The 18,495-nt window shown below is 39.5% G+C and overlaps 2 protein-coding genes across 2 annotated transcripts in view; one reads left to right on the top strand and one right to left on the bottom strand.

Moving 5' to 3' along the window:
* LOC125271388 (complement C3-like) overlaps nucleotides 1–13,625 on the bottom strand; it is a 44,662-nt gene extending 31,037 nt beyond the window's left edge. Inside the window, exons 1-16 of the mRNA XM_048195470.1 lie at nucleotides 13,465–13,625; nucleotides 13,196–13,391; nucleotides 12,943–13,111; nucleotides 12,687–12,760; nucleotides 12,417–12,505; nucleotides 12,136–12,218; nucleotides 11,947–12,034; nucleotides 4,306–4,408; nucleotides 4,048–4,168; nucleotides 3,824–3,939; nucleotides 3,582–3,728; nucleotides 3,245–3,448; nucleotides 2,912–3,103; nucleotides 2,674–2,826; nucleotides 2,470–2,599; nucleotides 2,280–2,324 (exon numbers count right to left, since the gene is read on the bottom strand). Of these exons, the coding sequence (XP_048051427.1) occupies nucleotides 2,280–2,324; nucleotides 2,470–2,599; nucleotides 2,674–2,826; nucleotides 2,912–3,103; nucleotides 3,245–3,448; nucleotides 3,582–3,728; nucleotides 3,824–3,939; nucleotides 4,048–4,168; nucleotides 4,306–4,408; nucleotides 11,947–12,034; nucleotides 12,136–12,218; nucleotides 12,417–12,505; nucleotides 12,687–12,760; nucleotides 12,943–13,111; nucleotides 13,196–13,391; nucleotides 13,465–13,535 (1,981 nt within the window). The 5' untranslated portion in view covers nucleotides 13,536–13,625. The remainder of the gene's footprint in view (nucleotides 1–2,279; nucleotides 2,325–2,469; nucleotides 2,600–2,673; nucleotides 2,827–2,911; nucleotides 3,104–3,244; nucleotides 3,449–3,581; nucleotides 3,729–3,823; nucleotides 3,940–4,047; nucleotides 4,169–4,305; nucleotides 4,409–11,946; nucleotides 12,035–12,135; nucleotides 12,219–12,416; nucleotides 12,506–12,686; nucleotides 12,761–12,942; nucleotides 13,112–13,195; nucleotides 13,392–13,464) is intronic.
* The window catches only part of LOC125271359 (complement C3-like), a 731,185-nt gene that overhangs the window by 440,416 nt on the left and 272,274 nt on the right, over nucleotides 1–18,495 (top strand). The window lies entirely within an intron of this gene.

The following is an 18,495-nucleotide window of genomic DNA, read 5'->3' as shown; positions in this document are numbered from 1 at the left end:
TTATTATTAACCAGTTTGATTTGATTTCTGTCATACATCAACAAAAGTTCTTATTGAGAATTAACAGATGTTTAGATGTTAAAGTTTTAATGAAAGTTTAGTTTGAAGTCACCATGATGGTGAAAAGCATTTCCTTTAGTTGGGCTCTTGACTCTATTTATTAACATTAATTTATCTCTGGCTACTCCAACTTTGTGTTTGTAGAGCACATTTGTTATGGCCAGAGGAGTTATGACCTGCGCTGTGTTTCCCAAAAGTGCTGTGAGCCAAAGTTGATCAATTTAGGTTTACAATGCTTTGGGAAGCTCAGTCATAATGGTTGTGTTTTCTCATTGTGAAATGGTCAGATTCATTGGTGACATCCAGCATTAACTGGTGATATAGATGTTATATTATTTCTTTATAGTAAATCGGTTACCGCTTGAGATCCAGCAGAGCTTTTATAATCTGAAGGATTTTTTTGAAACACACACAAACATCAAGAATCAGCATATGACCCTCAACAATGGTGACAATCAAACAAAGTGCTTCATGTTGCAGTGCATGATGGGAGCCACCAATCAAAACTCATCCATGGCTCCCATCATGCATTGCTGCATGAATAAATTATGCAGCTGAATTGTCCTGTAATTTTGGTAGATTGATCATGTTTGCTTTTATTTTTCTGTTGTTTTGTTGTGACAGTAGCTTGTTTTGTTATGTTCAGAGTTGATCTGTTTGTCAGTATTATGTATTTATTTATCGTCACCGTTCTTGAGAATCATATGCTGATTCTTGATGTCTGTGTGTGTTTAAACACTGAAGCTTCAGTTCATAATGTATTATTCTTAAAAGAAAAAAAAAAAAAATACTATTGTCAGATCTCAAGCTGTAAAATCACAGGACTACAATCATTAATACTAAAGCTACACAAACACACAGTCAGAGATTTAGACTATAAATGACATCATGCCATCACATGATGATTATATCATCCAATTATATTGTGAACAGATCCTATTTTCTCTGACTATTACAAATGTGTTTTACAAACACAAAGTTGGAGCAATCAGAGAAAAACTAATAATAAAAGGTAAAGAGTCAAGAGCCCAACTAAAGCAAACGCTGACCTCTTTCATGGTGACTTGAAATAAAACTCCATAAAACATCAATTAAGACGTTTTTTCGCTCTTTCCTTCAATGATTCTGCTTATTATCATCAGGTGTCACCACTAATTGTCAATCATCAATCAATTATCTCATTAACTTTAACACTGCTTCAGTGTTACTTTTTAACACCCGGCAAGATGGACTCATATGGAATGTTTAAAAATGTGTTTAAAATGAAATGTTGTAAAATGTGAAAATGAAAAGGATTTAATAAATTCTGGTTTTAATTCAGTGTATGTGTGTGTGTGTGTGTAAAATATATATATCTCATTATAGTCAATGATTGTACGCTGTCAAAGCCAATTTTGTACCCTTTTTGAAGGGTCAATTTTTGTACTGTTAAATAAAGGTACAAAATTGTCACCAAAGGTACAAAACTGGTCTCTTAAGGTACAAATCACAAGGGTACAAATTTGTACCTTTGAGGGTAGAGCCCCAGCGACAAGCCATTGTACCCCTAAAGGTACAATTTTGTACTTTATTTTCTGAGAGAGTACAAAATTGTCACCAAAGGTACAAAACTGGTCTCTTAAGGTACAATCACAAGGGTACAAATTTGTACCTTAGTACCATTGTACCCCTAAAGGTACAATTTTGTACTTTTATTTCTGAGAGTGTAGCTGGATCATTTCCAACATATTCTGATGATCTTCAAGATTATGTTTACTTGTTTTCAATAGAGAGTCCATTCAAGCCACAATGATAGATAAACAACATATCTGGCGGCAGAGCTCTAAAAACATTTTAAAAACAAATCTTTAAAAGGGTTGAATCCAGGGTGCAATATGTGAAAAAATACACAGGGGGGATGTTTTAAAAATAAATCACAAACCACAGTGGAGCTATATACTATTTTGTCGCAGCTGTTACAGAAACATTTTTACAATAAATATTCTGATTTAACCTTGAACTTTGAAGTATTAGAAAGACTAAATTCAGCTTTGATATTTGACCGCTATTTACAATGCCAATAATAATTCTTAATTTCGGATAGGAATGCAAAATCAGTCGGTAGTTTTTAATATTTTGAATAGAATGAGACCTGGAATATAATAGACCAGAAAGGGGGAAAGCCCTCCATCTTCCCCAACAAATCACACCCTGGTTGAATCTGAACTGCAGTTTCTCACCCAGTGATCTCCGTCTTCTTTTTGAAAGGGAGGGACACTTCGGCGCTAGAGGAAAGTTCATTAGAAAGAAATCAGCATATGACACTAATGTGTGAGGGGGAAATTCACTACAATTCAGCTTGGTGCAGTGCTATTCCAGCGCTGATCATACCAACTTAAAACTGAAAAAATTACAAATATAGATCAATACTTGTTCTGGTGTTGGTTCCTCCTGCAGTGCTGGACTCAAACATCAGACCTGCATCACTGAAAACCCCCATACTGTCCCCTCCACCTCCTGCCGTACAGCCGGTGTCATGTTTCTCTATTCTGTCCCAGATCTAGAGGAGCAAAAAGACATCAATTATGTAAGTTTTATGCCAGAAACATCTGACATCTGAAGAAGGTCCTTCACCTTCATCTGAGTGAGTCTGTTCTTGTTAAGGACATTCACAGCTTTATCCACCACCACCAGCCCAACTCGAGCTCCAGGATCTCCAGTTATCTGCAGCTTGACCTCATCTCCTGGGCCATAGGTATACATCTTGTCCTTCACCTGAAGCTTGAGCTGTCATTAAAATGAGAGATGATGTGTCAGTAAAACAGATCCAGTTGATCAGCACATCAGCCATTTCTTGTGATAGTTGACCCACCGTTCCCATGCACGTGTCCTTCACGTCGACCCAGACTGAATCAGAAACCACCTCAGACGAGCCCACATGGTAATAAGCCACGAAGCGGAAGGACGGCACCATGTCTTTGGTTACAGGTAGAGACAGAGTCACTAGAGATTGTCCTCTGCTCTTAAACCTGCCTGCTTGAACGATCTGACCTTTACTCAAGATCTGAAAACGAGGCAGACGAGTTAACAGTATTTATGACATTGATACAGTTTCAAATACAAGCTGTGGTAGTGAATATAATATTGGCATAATAACATAACACATTTGCGGTGCAGCTGAATAAGAAATAACCGTAGCCTTTACCATGTAGGTAAAATCTTGATCTTTAACTCCTGGACTTTGTCCAGTGTTCAGATTGACTATCATATGACCACCGATCTGAAGCTCTTCTGCATCAATGCCGATGTGCAGGTAGTTATTGGAGCCACCTTTGGGAACATAAGCCTGAGCTGTCATCTTCTTCACTGCCTGCTGTCCATCTCTTAATTGTGAATCTTTGGTCTTTGCCTATAAAGAATTAATACAGTTTTCTGATGTGCTGCGTACAATATACTTCACTTCTTGTTCAACATCTGTGAACTATTTTTCAATAGTTCACCAGTGAAACTGACTAAACATTAGTTGAGTTTGCAGGTCTTACAGTGATCTCCAGTGTGGAAGATCCTACTAGAGTGTTGACAGTAAGCTTGCTAATGCCATTGGCTCTTGTATGACTTCTGACCCCTCCAGGATTGACCTCCACTTCCACATTTTTAGCAGGTGTTTGGTCAGGATTTGTTACATACACCTGTTATAGAGACCAAAAAATAAATAAAATAAAAAACAAAATGTATTCACTTGCATATATATACACGCCCCTACTTGCTAGTGAATGTTTTATACCGAGACAGTGAAGGGCATTCCAGGTTTGAAGAATTGTGGTGTTTTTTCGAAGTGGATGGTGTACGGTGACGTCACAATCTGAATGCCTCTCCTTTCTGCTTCCACCATTTCACTGCCTGAAACACACACACACACACACACACACACACGATCAGCGTCTCATATATACTCAAATATATGCATGTAAATGTGTATACAGATGTACAGTATCTGTTGAGTCTTACCACTTTCTGTTAAAAGACTGACTGAAACATAGATTGATCGTTCAGCCAGCTGGTTAATGTTTGGAAAGGTCTTAGTGATCATCTCCCTGGTCAGTTCTGCAGTACCTTCTCCTTTCTTTATCTATTCATATTTGAGAAAGACATTAACATCAGTCTACAAGACGCAGTAAAAAGCTTTTTAATGTTTTATTTAAGTCATCCTCTAGGTGAAGATAAATTAGATTGATCCCAATGTGTAAACTGTTTAATTTCTCTCACCGGAACTTTTTGCAGAGATGCAGGAATACTTGTTTTCTTCTCACCGTCCATCACACCAAACATCACAAATGCATTTCCTTCTTCCTTCTGTCCAAACAGGTACCTATAAAAACACATACAATTTCTGCTGTAAAAACTGAATGGTGATGATGACTGTGCTTGATCCACATCCACTTTCATTACATAACAAAAGCATGTTGAATATTTGTCTAATTGACCCTTCGCAAAGATCCGCCCCCCCCTTAGTTATTGTTGCTTTGTCCAACACGCCATGGCGCTGTCATGCCACAAGCAGTGAAAAATACATTGCGGAGCAAAGAGGATACTAACACGTCGACAGACAAAGCAGGTTACTTATGTGTTATAGACTGAGCTGTGGTAGATTGACCTGTAGGGGGCAATCTAATGCCGTTTGACTTGGCTTAAATGTAGCAAAGAAGAAGATGATACTTGTAGATTTAATCCATCTGTGATCCTGTGATATTTTTGTGTATCGTTTGCTGCTGGTTCCTCCTGAGTAAATTTCCTATTCTTCACCAGACTCTCTCTCAAGTTATTACATTTTGGCGACGAGGATGAAAGCAAAGAAAAGAAAGTTTTGAAAAGGTGAAAAAGCTGAATCCTTAAAAGTGGGAGCTTTGGAAAAGAAGATGGCCAACATGGTAGGAACAGTCACACCATTTGATAGTCAGTCACAGTCTTGGGAAGAGTATTGTGAAATCTTGCAACATTTCTTCGAGCCAAATGAGATTACAGAAGCAGCCAAGCAAAAAGCTATACTGTTGAGCACTGTAGGAAGTCAAACATACAGTCTACTGCGGATTTTATTGAGTCCAGTTAAACCAGGAACAAAGACTTTTGGAGAATTAGTGGATTTTCTGAAAGAGCATTTCAATCCAAAACCCAGTGAGATTGTACAACGGTTTAAATTCAATTCAAGATCAAGATCAAGAGAAGAGGAGGGAAATGTTCTTGAGTATGTGGCAGTATTGAGGAAATTGTATGGAAGTAAATCAGTAGCAAAACACGAGAGGTTGCTGATTTGAATGTGAGAACTTGTCGTATTAATATTTTTGTATTTGTAAACTGAAATTTACACTCACAGTCCTGATGTGAAAAGCTGAATGTTTCGATTTGCACACGCAGACAACAATCAAAACACCCGTGTTACGAAGTTAATGAAATGGGACATTTTTGTATGCAATGACGTCACTACATAGAGCAGATCGCGCTGTTTTGGTGGTGCAAAACTTTACTACTCTTTTACTGTAACATTAAAAACCTGCTAAAACTAATGATATTTTAATGAAAATATTGTCTCATACATATGCAATTATTTCTTTCCGCATGCCAAGTCGCACTGGATGGCGTTGTTCATTGGTCAGGCATCGACCAATAAAACGCCTTCACCCCCCACCCCCGTTCTGCTCTCTCACTTCTGCTTTCAAGTGCTCAAGTCAGTTTTGCTACAGGAATATCGCAAAAAGAGTAGCAAAAGTCAAAGCGCCAGGAATTGAACTTGTACTGCCAGATCTGAGAGGTTGTAAGCGGCGACTTGAAGCTGTACAGCGAAACTGAAGTAAAGTGTAAAAGTAAATATGTCTCACACATTTGTGTCTGTCATTTTGTTTATGTGAATGCCATTTTACACATTTGTAACTATTAATCTGCAACTACAACTTCGTAACACGGGTGTTTTGATTGTTGTCTGCGTGTGCAAATCGAAACATTCAGCGTTTCACATCAGGGCTGTGAGTGTAAATTTCAGTTTACAAATACAAATATTAATACGACAAGTTCTCACATTCAAATCAGCAACCTCTCGTGTTTTGCTACTGAATTACTTCCATAAAATTGGCTCATGATTGCAATTATGGAGAAAAATGAACAGAGATGCTTCGGGAAAGACTGGTATGTGGAATAAATGATGATCGTATTCAACGTAGACTGTTGGCAGAATCAGAGTTGGTTTGAGAAGGCGTTGAAAATAGCTCAAGCATTGGAAACAGCCAATAAAAATGTAAAGGATTTGCAAGCTCAACGTTCAGAAACATCCATTTCAATGAGAGTGCATAAAATGTCATTAAAACAAGAAGATAGTCAAGGTAGAGCATGTTACAGATGTGGGAATTTGCAACATTTGGCCAATGAGTGTAGATTTGTTTCAGAGAAATGTCACAAATGTGGGAAACAAGGACATATAATGAAATTATGTAGATCAAAAAGTTCTGCCAGAGGAGGACAGAGATCACATTATGTCAGCGAGATGAAAAAAGTGAATCTGATGAAGAGGGTATTTTTACAGTGCACAGTTTGAAAGAGACAGAGATTCCTAAGGTTTCTCCTCTGACTGTCACAGTGGCTGTTAATGACTCAAACATACCTTTTGAAATGGATACAGGCTGTGGCGTGATTGTAATGAATGGGTCAATTTTTTTCCAAATTATGGGAAGAACATAAAAATCCAGAATTAAAAACCTGTTCTTTGAAGTTAAAAACTTACACTAGCCAAGCGTTACCAGTGTTGGGTTCTGCGCAAGTGGTCGACAGACACAAGGGAATAGTGAAGGAATTACCAGTAGTGGTAGTGATTGGAGCAGGACCCAATGTATTGGGCAGAGAGTGGATCAAGGAACTGGGCATGAAATGGGAGGCCATACATAAAATTCACGGGGTTAAAAATTTAACCTTACCTGACGTACTTAGCAAACATACAGAATTGTTTAAAGAGGAGTTGGGGGAATTGAAAGGTCCACCAGCAAAGATTTGAGTGGACAAAGAAGCCATCCCCAGATTTTTCAAAGCCAGACCAGTTCCTTATGCAATGAAAGCGAAGGTAGAAGCTGAAATAGAACGCCTGTTAAGAGAAAACATCATAGAACCTGTTAAACATTCTGAATGGGCTGCCCCTGTAGTGCCAGTTTTAAAGCCTGATAATAAAGTACGACTGTGTGGTGATTACAGGCGAAAAGTAAATCGAGTTTCAAAGTTGGAACAGTACCCCGTTCCCTGATTAGATGATCTGTTTGCAACATTGTCAGGAGGGCAGAAGTTCACCAAATTGGATATGAGCCATGCTTACCATCAGATTGCATTAGATGCAGAGTCCAAGAAATATGTCACAGTGAATACCCATAAGGGGCTGTTTACTTACCGTGTTTTACCCTTTGGAGTTTCTTCTAGTCCTGCTATCTTCCAAAGGACCATTGAGGGAGTACTGCAAGGTCTTCCTTATGTGGCAGTTTTCCTGGATGACATTTTGGTGACCGGTCGCAATGAAGAGGAGCATCTCCAAACACTGGCCAGGGTATTGGAAAGGTTGCAGGAAGCAGGACTGCGTTTGAAACGGAGTAAATGTACTTTCATGGAAAAAGAGGACCCAAGAAATGTTCTTGGGTCATAAAGTAGATGAGACTGGCTTACACCCAGTACCAGAAAAAGTGACTGCTATTCAAAATGCTCCCTCGCCAAGGAATGTGACTGAGTTGAAGGCCTATTTGGGACTGTTAAACTACTATAATAAGTTTTTGCCCGACTTGTCTACTGTTTTAGCCCCAGTGCACAAGATGCTGCGAAAAGATGCAAAATGACACTGGGGTTTAACTCCACCGAGGTTAATCTTCTCTTAATCTTAAGGTTAATCTTCTAACTCCTGACTGCTTTGTCTGACAAAATGGTGAATTCTACGTTCTGATTGGTTAGATCGCTTGTCAATCAAACTCCTGGCGAAGGGTCAATTACCTCTTTTTCGACAGTCATACAGGTTTTAAATGACATGAGGGTGTTTGTTTTTTGTTTTGTTTTTTTTACTATTTTGAACTATTAAGGAGCTTTTTTACCCTGTTCTGACAGAATTGACTTTTGCTGGTGTAACCCAGAGGTTTTCAAAGTCAAAGAGTGGCAAATTAAACATGCTACAGTAGTTATTAGTCAAGAGCAATAAGTGATTTTTTTTCCCACCCATTTTCTTTTGTTGTCAGATTAAAGGGTTAGTTCACCCAAAAATGAAAATTCTGTTGTTAATTACTCACCCTCATGTCATTACAAACCCGTAAGACTTTCGTTCATCTTCAGAACACAAATGAAGGTCTTTTTGATGACATTCTGTCCCTCCATAGACTGCATTTGCAACTGAAATGCAGACGCTTCAAAAAGTTCATTCAAAGACTTGATCGCTTGAATTGAATTTAGGCATTTATTCACATATAAACATTCATCAACTCACACATCATTGTGGGTCAAAGTTTGTTAAGAACCAGAATCTAAAAGGATATTAAAGGTCCCGTTCTTCGTGATCCCATGTTTCAAACTTTAGTTAGTGTGTAATGTTGTTGTTAGAGTACTCTACTCTACTTCCTTCTTTAATGACGTCACTAAAACAGTTTTTTGACTAACCTCCGCCCACAAGAATACACAAGAGTTGCGCTTGTAGAGTGTGTTTGTCGCCATGTCGTCGAAACGCTGTTATTTTCATCCCGCAGTCCAATCACCGGGTCTGATTCCGGCTCAAATTGATAGGGGAAAATTATTGACATGTTTACAATAACACTGAGCGCGTGCATCTCCACGTTATGGTAAGAGGCGTGACCTTTCCGGGCAAGGTTCGCTAAGCTGCTGTCGAATCACAACACAGGAACCGCTGGCACAATCAGAACTCGTTACGTATTTCTGAAACACTGAATAACCTTACTGTTATTGTTTTAATGCATTGTTGGCTAATTTTAGCCAAGCTTAATAAGTGATGAAAATGTTTACCATTATCTTTAGTAAACTAATGCAGTTAGCTAAACGTTACTGTAATTGCATTTTTCAGCTGACTAGATGGTTAAACACCTAATGTGAACTGCTACTTTCCTAACTATAGCCTACAGAACATTTAGAAATAATTTAGAATAATTTTGTATAAATTAAGTAGCTAAGTAGATAGCTGTTATATATTTAAACAATGACAGAGCCACAATGCTAGCTCAAATTATGTTACATCATACCTAAACAGTTAACAAAGAAATACACATAATTTAATAGTAAAAAAAAACATTATTCACAAAAAGTTTGCTGCATTTCAAAGAGTTGCCTTATCGCTTCCCTATCACTTCACTGCTGCAATCCAGGCGTCATGTCTTCTTTCAGATATCTAAACACTTTAATTTCCCAATGTAGGTTAGTTATGAGCCTGAGGGAGCATCTAACCAGTGAGCAACATGGACCTCTTTTGATATTTGACATTTTTAATAGCAGAAATTAATTATCACAATCCAACTGTGCATCAATTGCCTTCTGCCGATGTTTTGAATGCGCTCGACAACTAAACCGGAAACGTCCAAGGAACAAAGATGTCACTTCCTTAAAGTTTGATAGTGTGTCAGCTTTAATAGTGAGTGTAAGAGTAAAGTTTGAAATACGTCTCAAAAGGCCTCTCATACTTCACCATTACCAATGCACACACTTCTTGTTACCCAGGTGCTCTAATTATAAGACGTCACAGCGCCACTCAGTGGACAACAAAAACGTTACAATACTATAAATGGCTCCTACAAAACCATGTAAATAAGCATAATTTATTAATTATTTGAAGTGAAACCACATATTTTGTAGAGCAAATCTATTGAGAAGGGACTGACGGAACTGAAACAATATTCAAACTACCAGTAAAATAGAGAATAACAACAATTCATACCTTTTGAGACTAAGATAAATGTCTTTGTTACTTTGGAAGTTATACTATTATATTATCTCAAAAACTCATGAAATGTTTTGGTTGCTCACTGTACATTATTTTGTAGTTTACATTTGTAGTCTGCACTTCCCTCATCAGTCTTCCCACCATCTCCCCGGATTCCCAGCACCTGCTGTCCTCGTCAGCACTCCCTTTAAGTTGGACTCACTCCCTGCACTCCTTGTCTGTGATCTTGTTTGCTATATTGTGTTACACTGTATCTCTGTTCCTTGTTACTATTAAAACCTATCTTATTGTGGATATCCGTACTCGACTCGTCTCTGCAGCAAGGCACATAACATAATCACAGACCTAACCGCTGGATTTCCACAAAACAAGATGGGCTTGTTCAGCTTCTCCGAGATCCCTGTGGCTCCCATGCCTCACAAGCCGATTTCAGCCTCGGATCGCCTCGTTGGGTTCCGGCAGGACGGTTGTTCGCTGGAGAGGTATGTGGAGGAATTTGTCGAGCTTGCTTATTTGGCGAATTGGCCAGATGCATGTTTGAACGCCTGTTTTCTGGCGGGGCTGGATGAGGACATGATTCGTTTTAAAGAACCTGCCTGTTATTTTCCCCTAGTCGATGCAATTAATCTGATTTTGTTTCTAAATTGTTCCGAGTTTGTAATAGAGGAGGTTCTTGATAGATCATACGATCCTCGTCCAGTCACCCCAGAAACACAGGCGGCCTGGCCAGTTCGCCAATCTCCATTTTTCTCCGCCTACCCCTCCAGTGGGCATTCCCCAGGTGTCCTGCCGGACCCAAGAACCCCTATGGCCACTGAACAGTCCTCCGCTGGGCCCAGACGGCCCAAGAGGAAGAAGAAAAAGGCCGCTAAGCAATCCCAGTCTCCTGCGTTTTCTGCATCCGTGCAGCCCCTGTCTCCTGAGCTTTCTGCCGCCGAGCAGCCCAAGATGCCAGCCGTTAAAAAGGAGGACTGGCTAATAGACTTTTTGAATGAACCTGTTCCAAGTCCCCTGGATTATGCTCCAGCCATCGCCGAGCTCGCTTCATGGTTCTACGAGCCCACTCCAGTGTCAGTGTGGCTTCTAGTTGAATTTGAGGGGATGAACTGGACCTCGTTTCCAGACCCCACTCCAAGCCCGCTCCAAGCTTCACCGAGCCCGCTCCAGCCCCCGCCGAGCCCGCTTCAGCCGGTGAGCCCACTCCTTTCCACGAGCCCCCCCTTAATCTCCCGAAATATTTTTTGAGGGGGGGGCAGGGACCCGTTGGTTGGAAAACATGTGGGCGCCACACATGTGGGTGGGGCTCAAGACCTGCCATGGCCGCCCTCAGTTCCAGAGCCGCCATGGCTGCCCACGGCCTCTGACCCGCCACGGCCGCTCACGGCCCCTGACCTGTCTCGGCCACCTGAGACTCCTGACCCGCCATGGCTGCCCACGGCCTCTGACCCGCCACAGCCGCACTCGGCCCCTGACCCGTCTCGGCCACCTGAGACTCCTGACCCGCCATGGCTGCCCACGGCACCTGACCCGTCACGGACGTCCTCTGCTCCAGACCTGCCATGACAGCCCAAGGACCTAGACCCGCCCTGGAGACCTCCGCACCCTTCTGCATCCCCCCGCACCTGCCTGTAGGTCTCCAGGGCGCCCACCCTGGAGGTAATGTTACATTCACGCCTTCCCGGACTCCAGCTCCCAGCATCCTCCTGTTCTCCTCACCTGTCTGCACTTTTGAATCAGTCTTCCCGCTATCTCCCCGGATTCCCAGCACCTGTTGTCCTCGTCAGCACTCCCTTTAAGTTGGACTCACTCCCTGCACTCCTTGTCTGTGATCTTGTTTGCTATATTGTGTTACGCTGTATGTCTGTTCCTTGTTACTATTAAAACCTATCTTATTGTGGATATCCGTACTCGACTCGTCTCTGCAGCAAGGCAAATAACAACAACATATGTTGTCTTACTTGGCTTCAATGTCGACTGTCAGACTCCGATCATCCACATAGAAGAACGACTTACTGGGTTTTAATTTCACTTCCAATGTTGAAGGCACTATAAACCAAACCAGAGAAAAGACACTCAAATAAATATATTCATACATCATAGTTTTTATCGTATTTACACAACATACAATTTGTTGACACACATCTTACCATATTCTTTGACCTCAAAGTCTGCGGCAAACGTCTTCTGAGGAGTGTTTTTGTACCGAGTGACCACCTTCCACATCCCAAGACTGAAACAAAAACATTTAAACAAATTATAAATAAGCATCATACAAACATTAAATCAATATTATAACACAGATCTATGAGTATTAGCTGTGTTGTGTGTAGATAAATTCAAGAGTTATTATCCTGAGGATGACATCATGAATCATTAAATCCAGTTCACTCCGGTTGAGCAGGTTCAGTCGTCACAGTGTTTCACACACCTGCCAATCTCAGGAATGCTGTATCTTCCAGACCTCATCCCTTTCCGTGGATATATCTTCTCTGATGAAACTGTGATGCTGTGTGGATTCTTAAGAAACACAGAAATCAGTATTAACACTGTGTTTGCTGAGATCAACAGTGCATGATTCTCATTGCAGCTGAAATGTCATAAATGAGTGTATATAATAGTATAATATATTATACTATTATATTATAAAAGTATTATATAATAATATATTATAATAGTGTGCTCTATTATAAATGTGTACCATGATTTCCACCGTTACTTCAGTCTGACTGTTTGGTTTCATGTTGGGCGTCAGAGAGAAAATCCTGTAATAAACTGCAAAAGAAATCAAAGTGAAAACTGCTACATGAGTTCTGATGTTTTCCCTCAGATTCAAACCCTGATACATGCAGCACTGATAGCAGTTTAATAATAAACAGGATTATGTCATACTGATAACATGTTGTTTAAAATTCACATTGTGTGTTATATATTTCCATGTTTTCACTGAATCATACCTGTGCTAGCAGGCGTGTAGATGGGCTTGTCTGTCTGTACAAATATATATCCAGACTGGAATGAGACCATGACCACTTTCTCCATATCTTTGGATGGAAATTGAGCTTGTAGATACACATACTGCTTCTCCAGAGGATCATCAGAGAAGAAGTTCATATCATCAGGAATCTGAATAACAGAAAATCAGTCAATCTGATGATAGCTGATAACAGAATAATGAGAATGAGACATAACTGTATATGGAGCTCTCACCTTTATATCAGTAAGAATCTGGTAATTGTTGTCTGCAGTCAGTCTCACTGTTTTGGACAGTATCTCCTTGTCTTTCTTTGGGTGGTTCTTCACTATAATCTTTACATCAAAAGCTCCTCCAGAATAATCCTGAGCCTCCACAAACACGTTCTCTGAGGAACCCACTCTCAGCAAATTAGGAGCAGACAGAACAAACCTGAGGAGATCAAATCAGATCAAAAACAGATCTATAAGAAACTCTATGAGCTAACAGTGTGTTTAATACTCACAGCGGGTCACACAGTGTGAGGAGGGGTGAGGAGAGAAGAACAACAGTCAGCCACAGCAGCTTCACGTCCATCCTGTCTGTCTGTGTGTCTCTTCCTGTGAGCGTCTGTGAACCTGCAGCAGCTCAGATTTATACCCGCCTCCGTGACCCTCACAGAGTCCAAACTGCTATTTCTCTTTGTTTGCTTTTTTTGTTTGTTTGCATTTAGTTTTACTGGAAATCACACAAGTAATCACAGACTTAACTCAAGTTCACCCATGTAGAATTTAAGAGTATAGGAATAGCTATGTTATAATAACGGTTTTGAATTTTTATTTTTTTACATGGAGACATTGATTTCTCCAAGGAACTGAACTCATTTAACATAAACATTCAGAATTAAAAAACAATAGTTCAGATTTGTCGACTATACTTTTTTTAGTGACTCCTCCTGTAAGCTTGTCATTGTTACTCCAGCAAATGGTGTCCATTTCATGATCAGCAGGCTTGAAACCACATTTAGATGTCTATCATGACTGTGGAAACTGTAAAGAACACTTGATGTTGTCAGTCAAATAAAGTGCAGATTTCCTGTAAATGATCAGCAAAAAACAGTTAGTGCAACCTTTGGTAAATTGGCAGCTGCTCTGTTGATCTTTTAAGGGACATGATTTTTTTTTCCAGTGGGGACAAAACATCCAGTGAGCAGCAGTTCTAATGTCACCGGAGAACCGTTTTAGGTTTCAGTAAGATCTGTTTTATTAGTTATTTACAAAACCATCGATGCACTGGTGGTGTAAAGAACCCAGACACCTTAAAACTTAAAATGAAACATACAGAACATTTTAATCTCCAACCACACAGCAATTCAAAAACCTTACAAAGCCAAACTGAAGATGATTCGTTTCTGAACTATTGGAGAATGTTTATTCATAACTATTTAGAAAAAAAAAAAAAAAAAAAAAAAACTTGAAAAATCTCCATAAAAATGTAAAGGACGTGGTGGTCCAAACTGCAAATAAACAGAATGAATTAGTTAAGTTAACTTAAAAAGTTGAATATGATAGGTTGCCTTATAAGCTCAACTTTTTTTTTTTACAGTGAATATAATTGTACTTCTCACAAAAACATAAGTTTACTTTTTTTTCAGATACCTATCCTTTCACTTCCTTTTATCCCTCTCTATTGTGGCTTATGATACTCTGAGCACTGCCTCTTGTATTGAGAGAACTTCTTGTGTCTATTTGCCTCTTCATGTTGACTCGTTTGTTGTATTCCTCACTTGTAATTCGCTTTGGATAAAAGCGTCTGCCAAATGATTAAATTTAAAATGTAAATGTAGATACAAATGCCAAAAATGCATTTTGTTTCCTTTTTAAAATACTCCTGAATTTCTTTCTAAACTTGTTTTATTGTTATTTACTTTTAATCAGAAAAGCTGAATGAGTTTTAAAACACATTATACAGTTAAAAACTCCAACAGAAGTTTCTCACACACAGGCATCAAGAATCAGTGTATGAATCTCAACAACGGTGACATGCTTCATGCTACAATGCTGCTTTTGTTTTCATTATGCACCCAGAATGCATTGTGGCATGAAGCATGTCACCATTGTTGAGATTTATACGCTGATTCTTGATGTCTGTGTGTGAGGAAGTTCTCCTGGAGTTTTAAAGTGTTTAGTGTACAATGTGTTTTAAAACTCACTCAGCTTTTTCTGATTAAAACCATTTTATCATCATAGAAGAGATCTAATACAAACTTAACATTTTATTCATATATTAGATCCATGAATTAAGCCATTATATGACAATTATATTCTTATCATAAAGCAGCTGACCCCATTTTCTCTTGTCATTATTGCCATAACAAACAGCGATAACAGCCACAGAAAAACTAACACTAAAAAAGTCAAGAGTAAAACTGACTAACTAAAGCAAAGACTGACCTCGATCATGGTGACATCAAACAATATTATTTTCAACAAATCATCAACATCTAAACCTCTGGTAATTCTCAATAATAACTTTTGTAGATGTTTGTCAGAAATAAAGTCAGTCTGGTTAGTAATAAGTGAAGCTGGTAATGCTGTTTGTGGAGTTGTTTGATCAGATCTTGAGAGATTTAATGTCTTTTATCTTCAGTTGATTTCATCGAAGGCTGTGGCTGAAGTCGTAGTTCTTGTTGTTCCTCTGTCCTTCAGTGATTCTGCTCCTTATCACCTAATTATCTCATTAACTCCAACACTGATTCAGTGTTACATTTAACAGCCTGTAGTGTTCACACTGAGTAGTGTTCATTTCATCTGGGCTAAACCATGTGCTAAACATGGGTGTGCTGGTTGGGAGGCGTCCGTCCAGAGGGACTGTGACAGTTAAGGGGTTAAACTTCTGCGTCAGACCTACGCCGAAGCCTCTGCGCCGTAGGCTATGCATCTGTTTTCATTTATACTTCTGCGTCGTTGTCCGCGTCAACGTGCATGCAGACCACTAGGAGGCACTGTCCGCTGTCATGTTGAGTATCAAAACAAAAGCTGAAGAAGTAGCTCGTCATGTACGTTGTCAGAGAAGCTTACAAACAGAAACGGCAGAGAAGCGGCAAATAGGTAAAGACTTTTGTTGCAGTTTGACTGTATGTGTCTTCTGAAACTGAGTGTTTTTTCATTCATAGTGAAGTTGAAAGTGCTCGCTCTTCTCCGAGTGCTCCGTGCTAGTTTTTTGACCCGAGGGAGGAGTTCTAGCAGACCAATCACAGCGCTTGCGGTCTGCATAGAATTGACGCGTTGTTACATTTTTGAAGAGGTGCACGTCAGGCTACGTCGTATGCTACGCGTGCTACGCACAGCCTACGCCGTAGCTACGGCATACACTCGACGCAGAAGTATAAATCAGGCTTTAGTTGGCTAACGATGCTTTTGGGAAACAAAAGAGGTTTTCCCTTTTCTGAGGTCAGACCTGGGAACAGAGCTGTGGAACATATGCAAAAGTTCCTACGTTATGATGACCATTACGAATATGCTGCAAACTGCTTCATCTATGGTTCGAGCAACGACAGCCAGTGCATTGAGAGCTGGTGGGCATTCATGAGAAATATTCATGCTCAGTACTGGATTAATCGTTTCCAGGATTTGAAGGACAACGATTATTTCACAGGTGGTTTCTTGGACAAGCAGTTCAATTTATTCACCTGTTTGAATATCATTGAGGTAAGATTAGACTATCTAATAAATACACAGCAAAATCCCCAGTGTTAAATGAACACCCAAAGTGTTCATATGACTCCATCTTGCCGGGTGTTAAAAAGTAACACTGAAGCAGTGTTAAAGTTAATGAGATAATTGATTGATGATTGAGTGATGATTGACAATTAGTGGAGACACCTGATGATAACAAGCAGAATCATTGAAGGAAAGAGAGAAAAAAGGTGTTAATTAATGTTTTATGAATGTTTCATTTCAAGTCACCATGAAAGAGGTCAGCGTTTGCTTTAGTTGGGCTCTTGACTCTTTGCCTTTTATTGTTAATTTTTCTCTGGCTGCTCCAACTTTGTGTTTGTAACACACATTTGTTATGGTCAGAGATAATGTGATCTGGTCACAATATGATGATGATGATGATGATGATGATGATGATATAATCATCATGTGATGGCCTGATGTTGTTTAGAGTTTAAATCTCTGACTGTGTGCTTGATGTGTAGCTTTAGTATTAATGATTGTAGTCCTGTGACTTTACAGCTTGAGAGGCAACAATAGCATGACTTTTTTTAAGAATAATACATTATACACTGAATCTTCAGTGTTTAAACACACACAGACATCAAGAATCAGCATCTGATTCTCAAGAACGGTGACGATAAACAAATGCATTGCTGCATGAATAAATTATGATCTGAATTGTCCTGTCATTTTCGTAGATTGTTCATGTTTGCTTTTATTTTTTCTGTTGTTTTGTTGTGACAGTAGCTTGTTTTGTGATGTTCAGAGTTGATCTGTTTGTCAGTATTTTGTATTTATTTATCGTCACCGTTCTTGAGAATCATATGCTGATTCTTGATATCTGTGTGTGTTTAAACACTGAAGCAGAGGTGGAAAGTCCAGGATTCAGAGAGAAAAAGTCCTACCATATGTTTTATTCCACCCATTGAAGCGGTGTTAACGTTAATGAGATAATGAAGTGATTAATTTAGTGGTGATTAGTGATGGGATTTATGGCTCTTTGAGGGGATCCGGATCTTCGCGATCCGTTCCTTTCAAAGAGCCGTTCAAAAGAACGGCTCTTTTTAAATATTTAGTCAGTTTTAAGAAGCCAGCTTGGGGGCATCTCAGTTTATCCTGGAAATAATCACTGGGAGGAATGATGAGGTGAGATTTGTAGTCAAATAATTAAAACTCGGATATCACACACCAATATCTGAGTTTGAATTATTCTGAAATATTGATTATTACCTTATTGATTATTTGTCATGTGTGGACTATATTCCATAGGGTTGCACAAATCCCTCTGCTTAGACAGTGACATCACTATTTTGGATTTACCTTTAGTACAAAGTGTGTGTGTGTGTGTGTGTGTGTGTGTGTGTGTGTGTGTGTGTGTGTGTGTAAAGCTACGTTGACTTATGTTATTCATACAATACCTACTCACAAATAAACATCAAAAACAAAGCCGGCTGCAATGAATTTCTGTGCAAAACAGCTTTTACTACAAACACTTCCACACAAGAACATTGTTATCACACAAGAACATTTTGATAGAAAACAAAAAATATTTAAAGTAGATAAAATTAGAATAAATAATTTTTTTCCACTGGAGTACTCACGTGAAGGATGCGTGCACAACTAATAACTAATATCATCACGCTATAAAGGGTTGGCCTGCGCTGGGTGCGCCCCTCCCCCTATAACTGTTCTGTCTCGCGGAGGAGCTTATTTGTGTGCATCTGTGTAAAACACGCATAGGAAAAAAGAACGACAGAAAGAACGGCTCCCCTCCAGCCGCGACTCGGCTCCCATCGTTCATGTTTATGAGCCGTTCAAAAGAATCGGTTCGTTCG

Source organism: Megalobrama amblycephala, linkage group LG7, assembly GCF_018812025.1.
Source record: "Megalobrama amblycephala isolate DHTTF-2021 linkage group LG7, ASM1881202v1, whole genome shotgun sequence".
Lineage (NCBI taxonomy): Eukaryota > Metazoa > Chordata > Actinopteri > Cypriniformes > Xenocyprididae > Megalobrama > Megalobrama amblycephala.
Note: the sequence above shows the minus strand (reverse complement) of the source record. Positions and strands in the feature narration are given on the sequence as shown.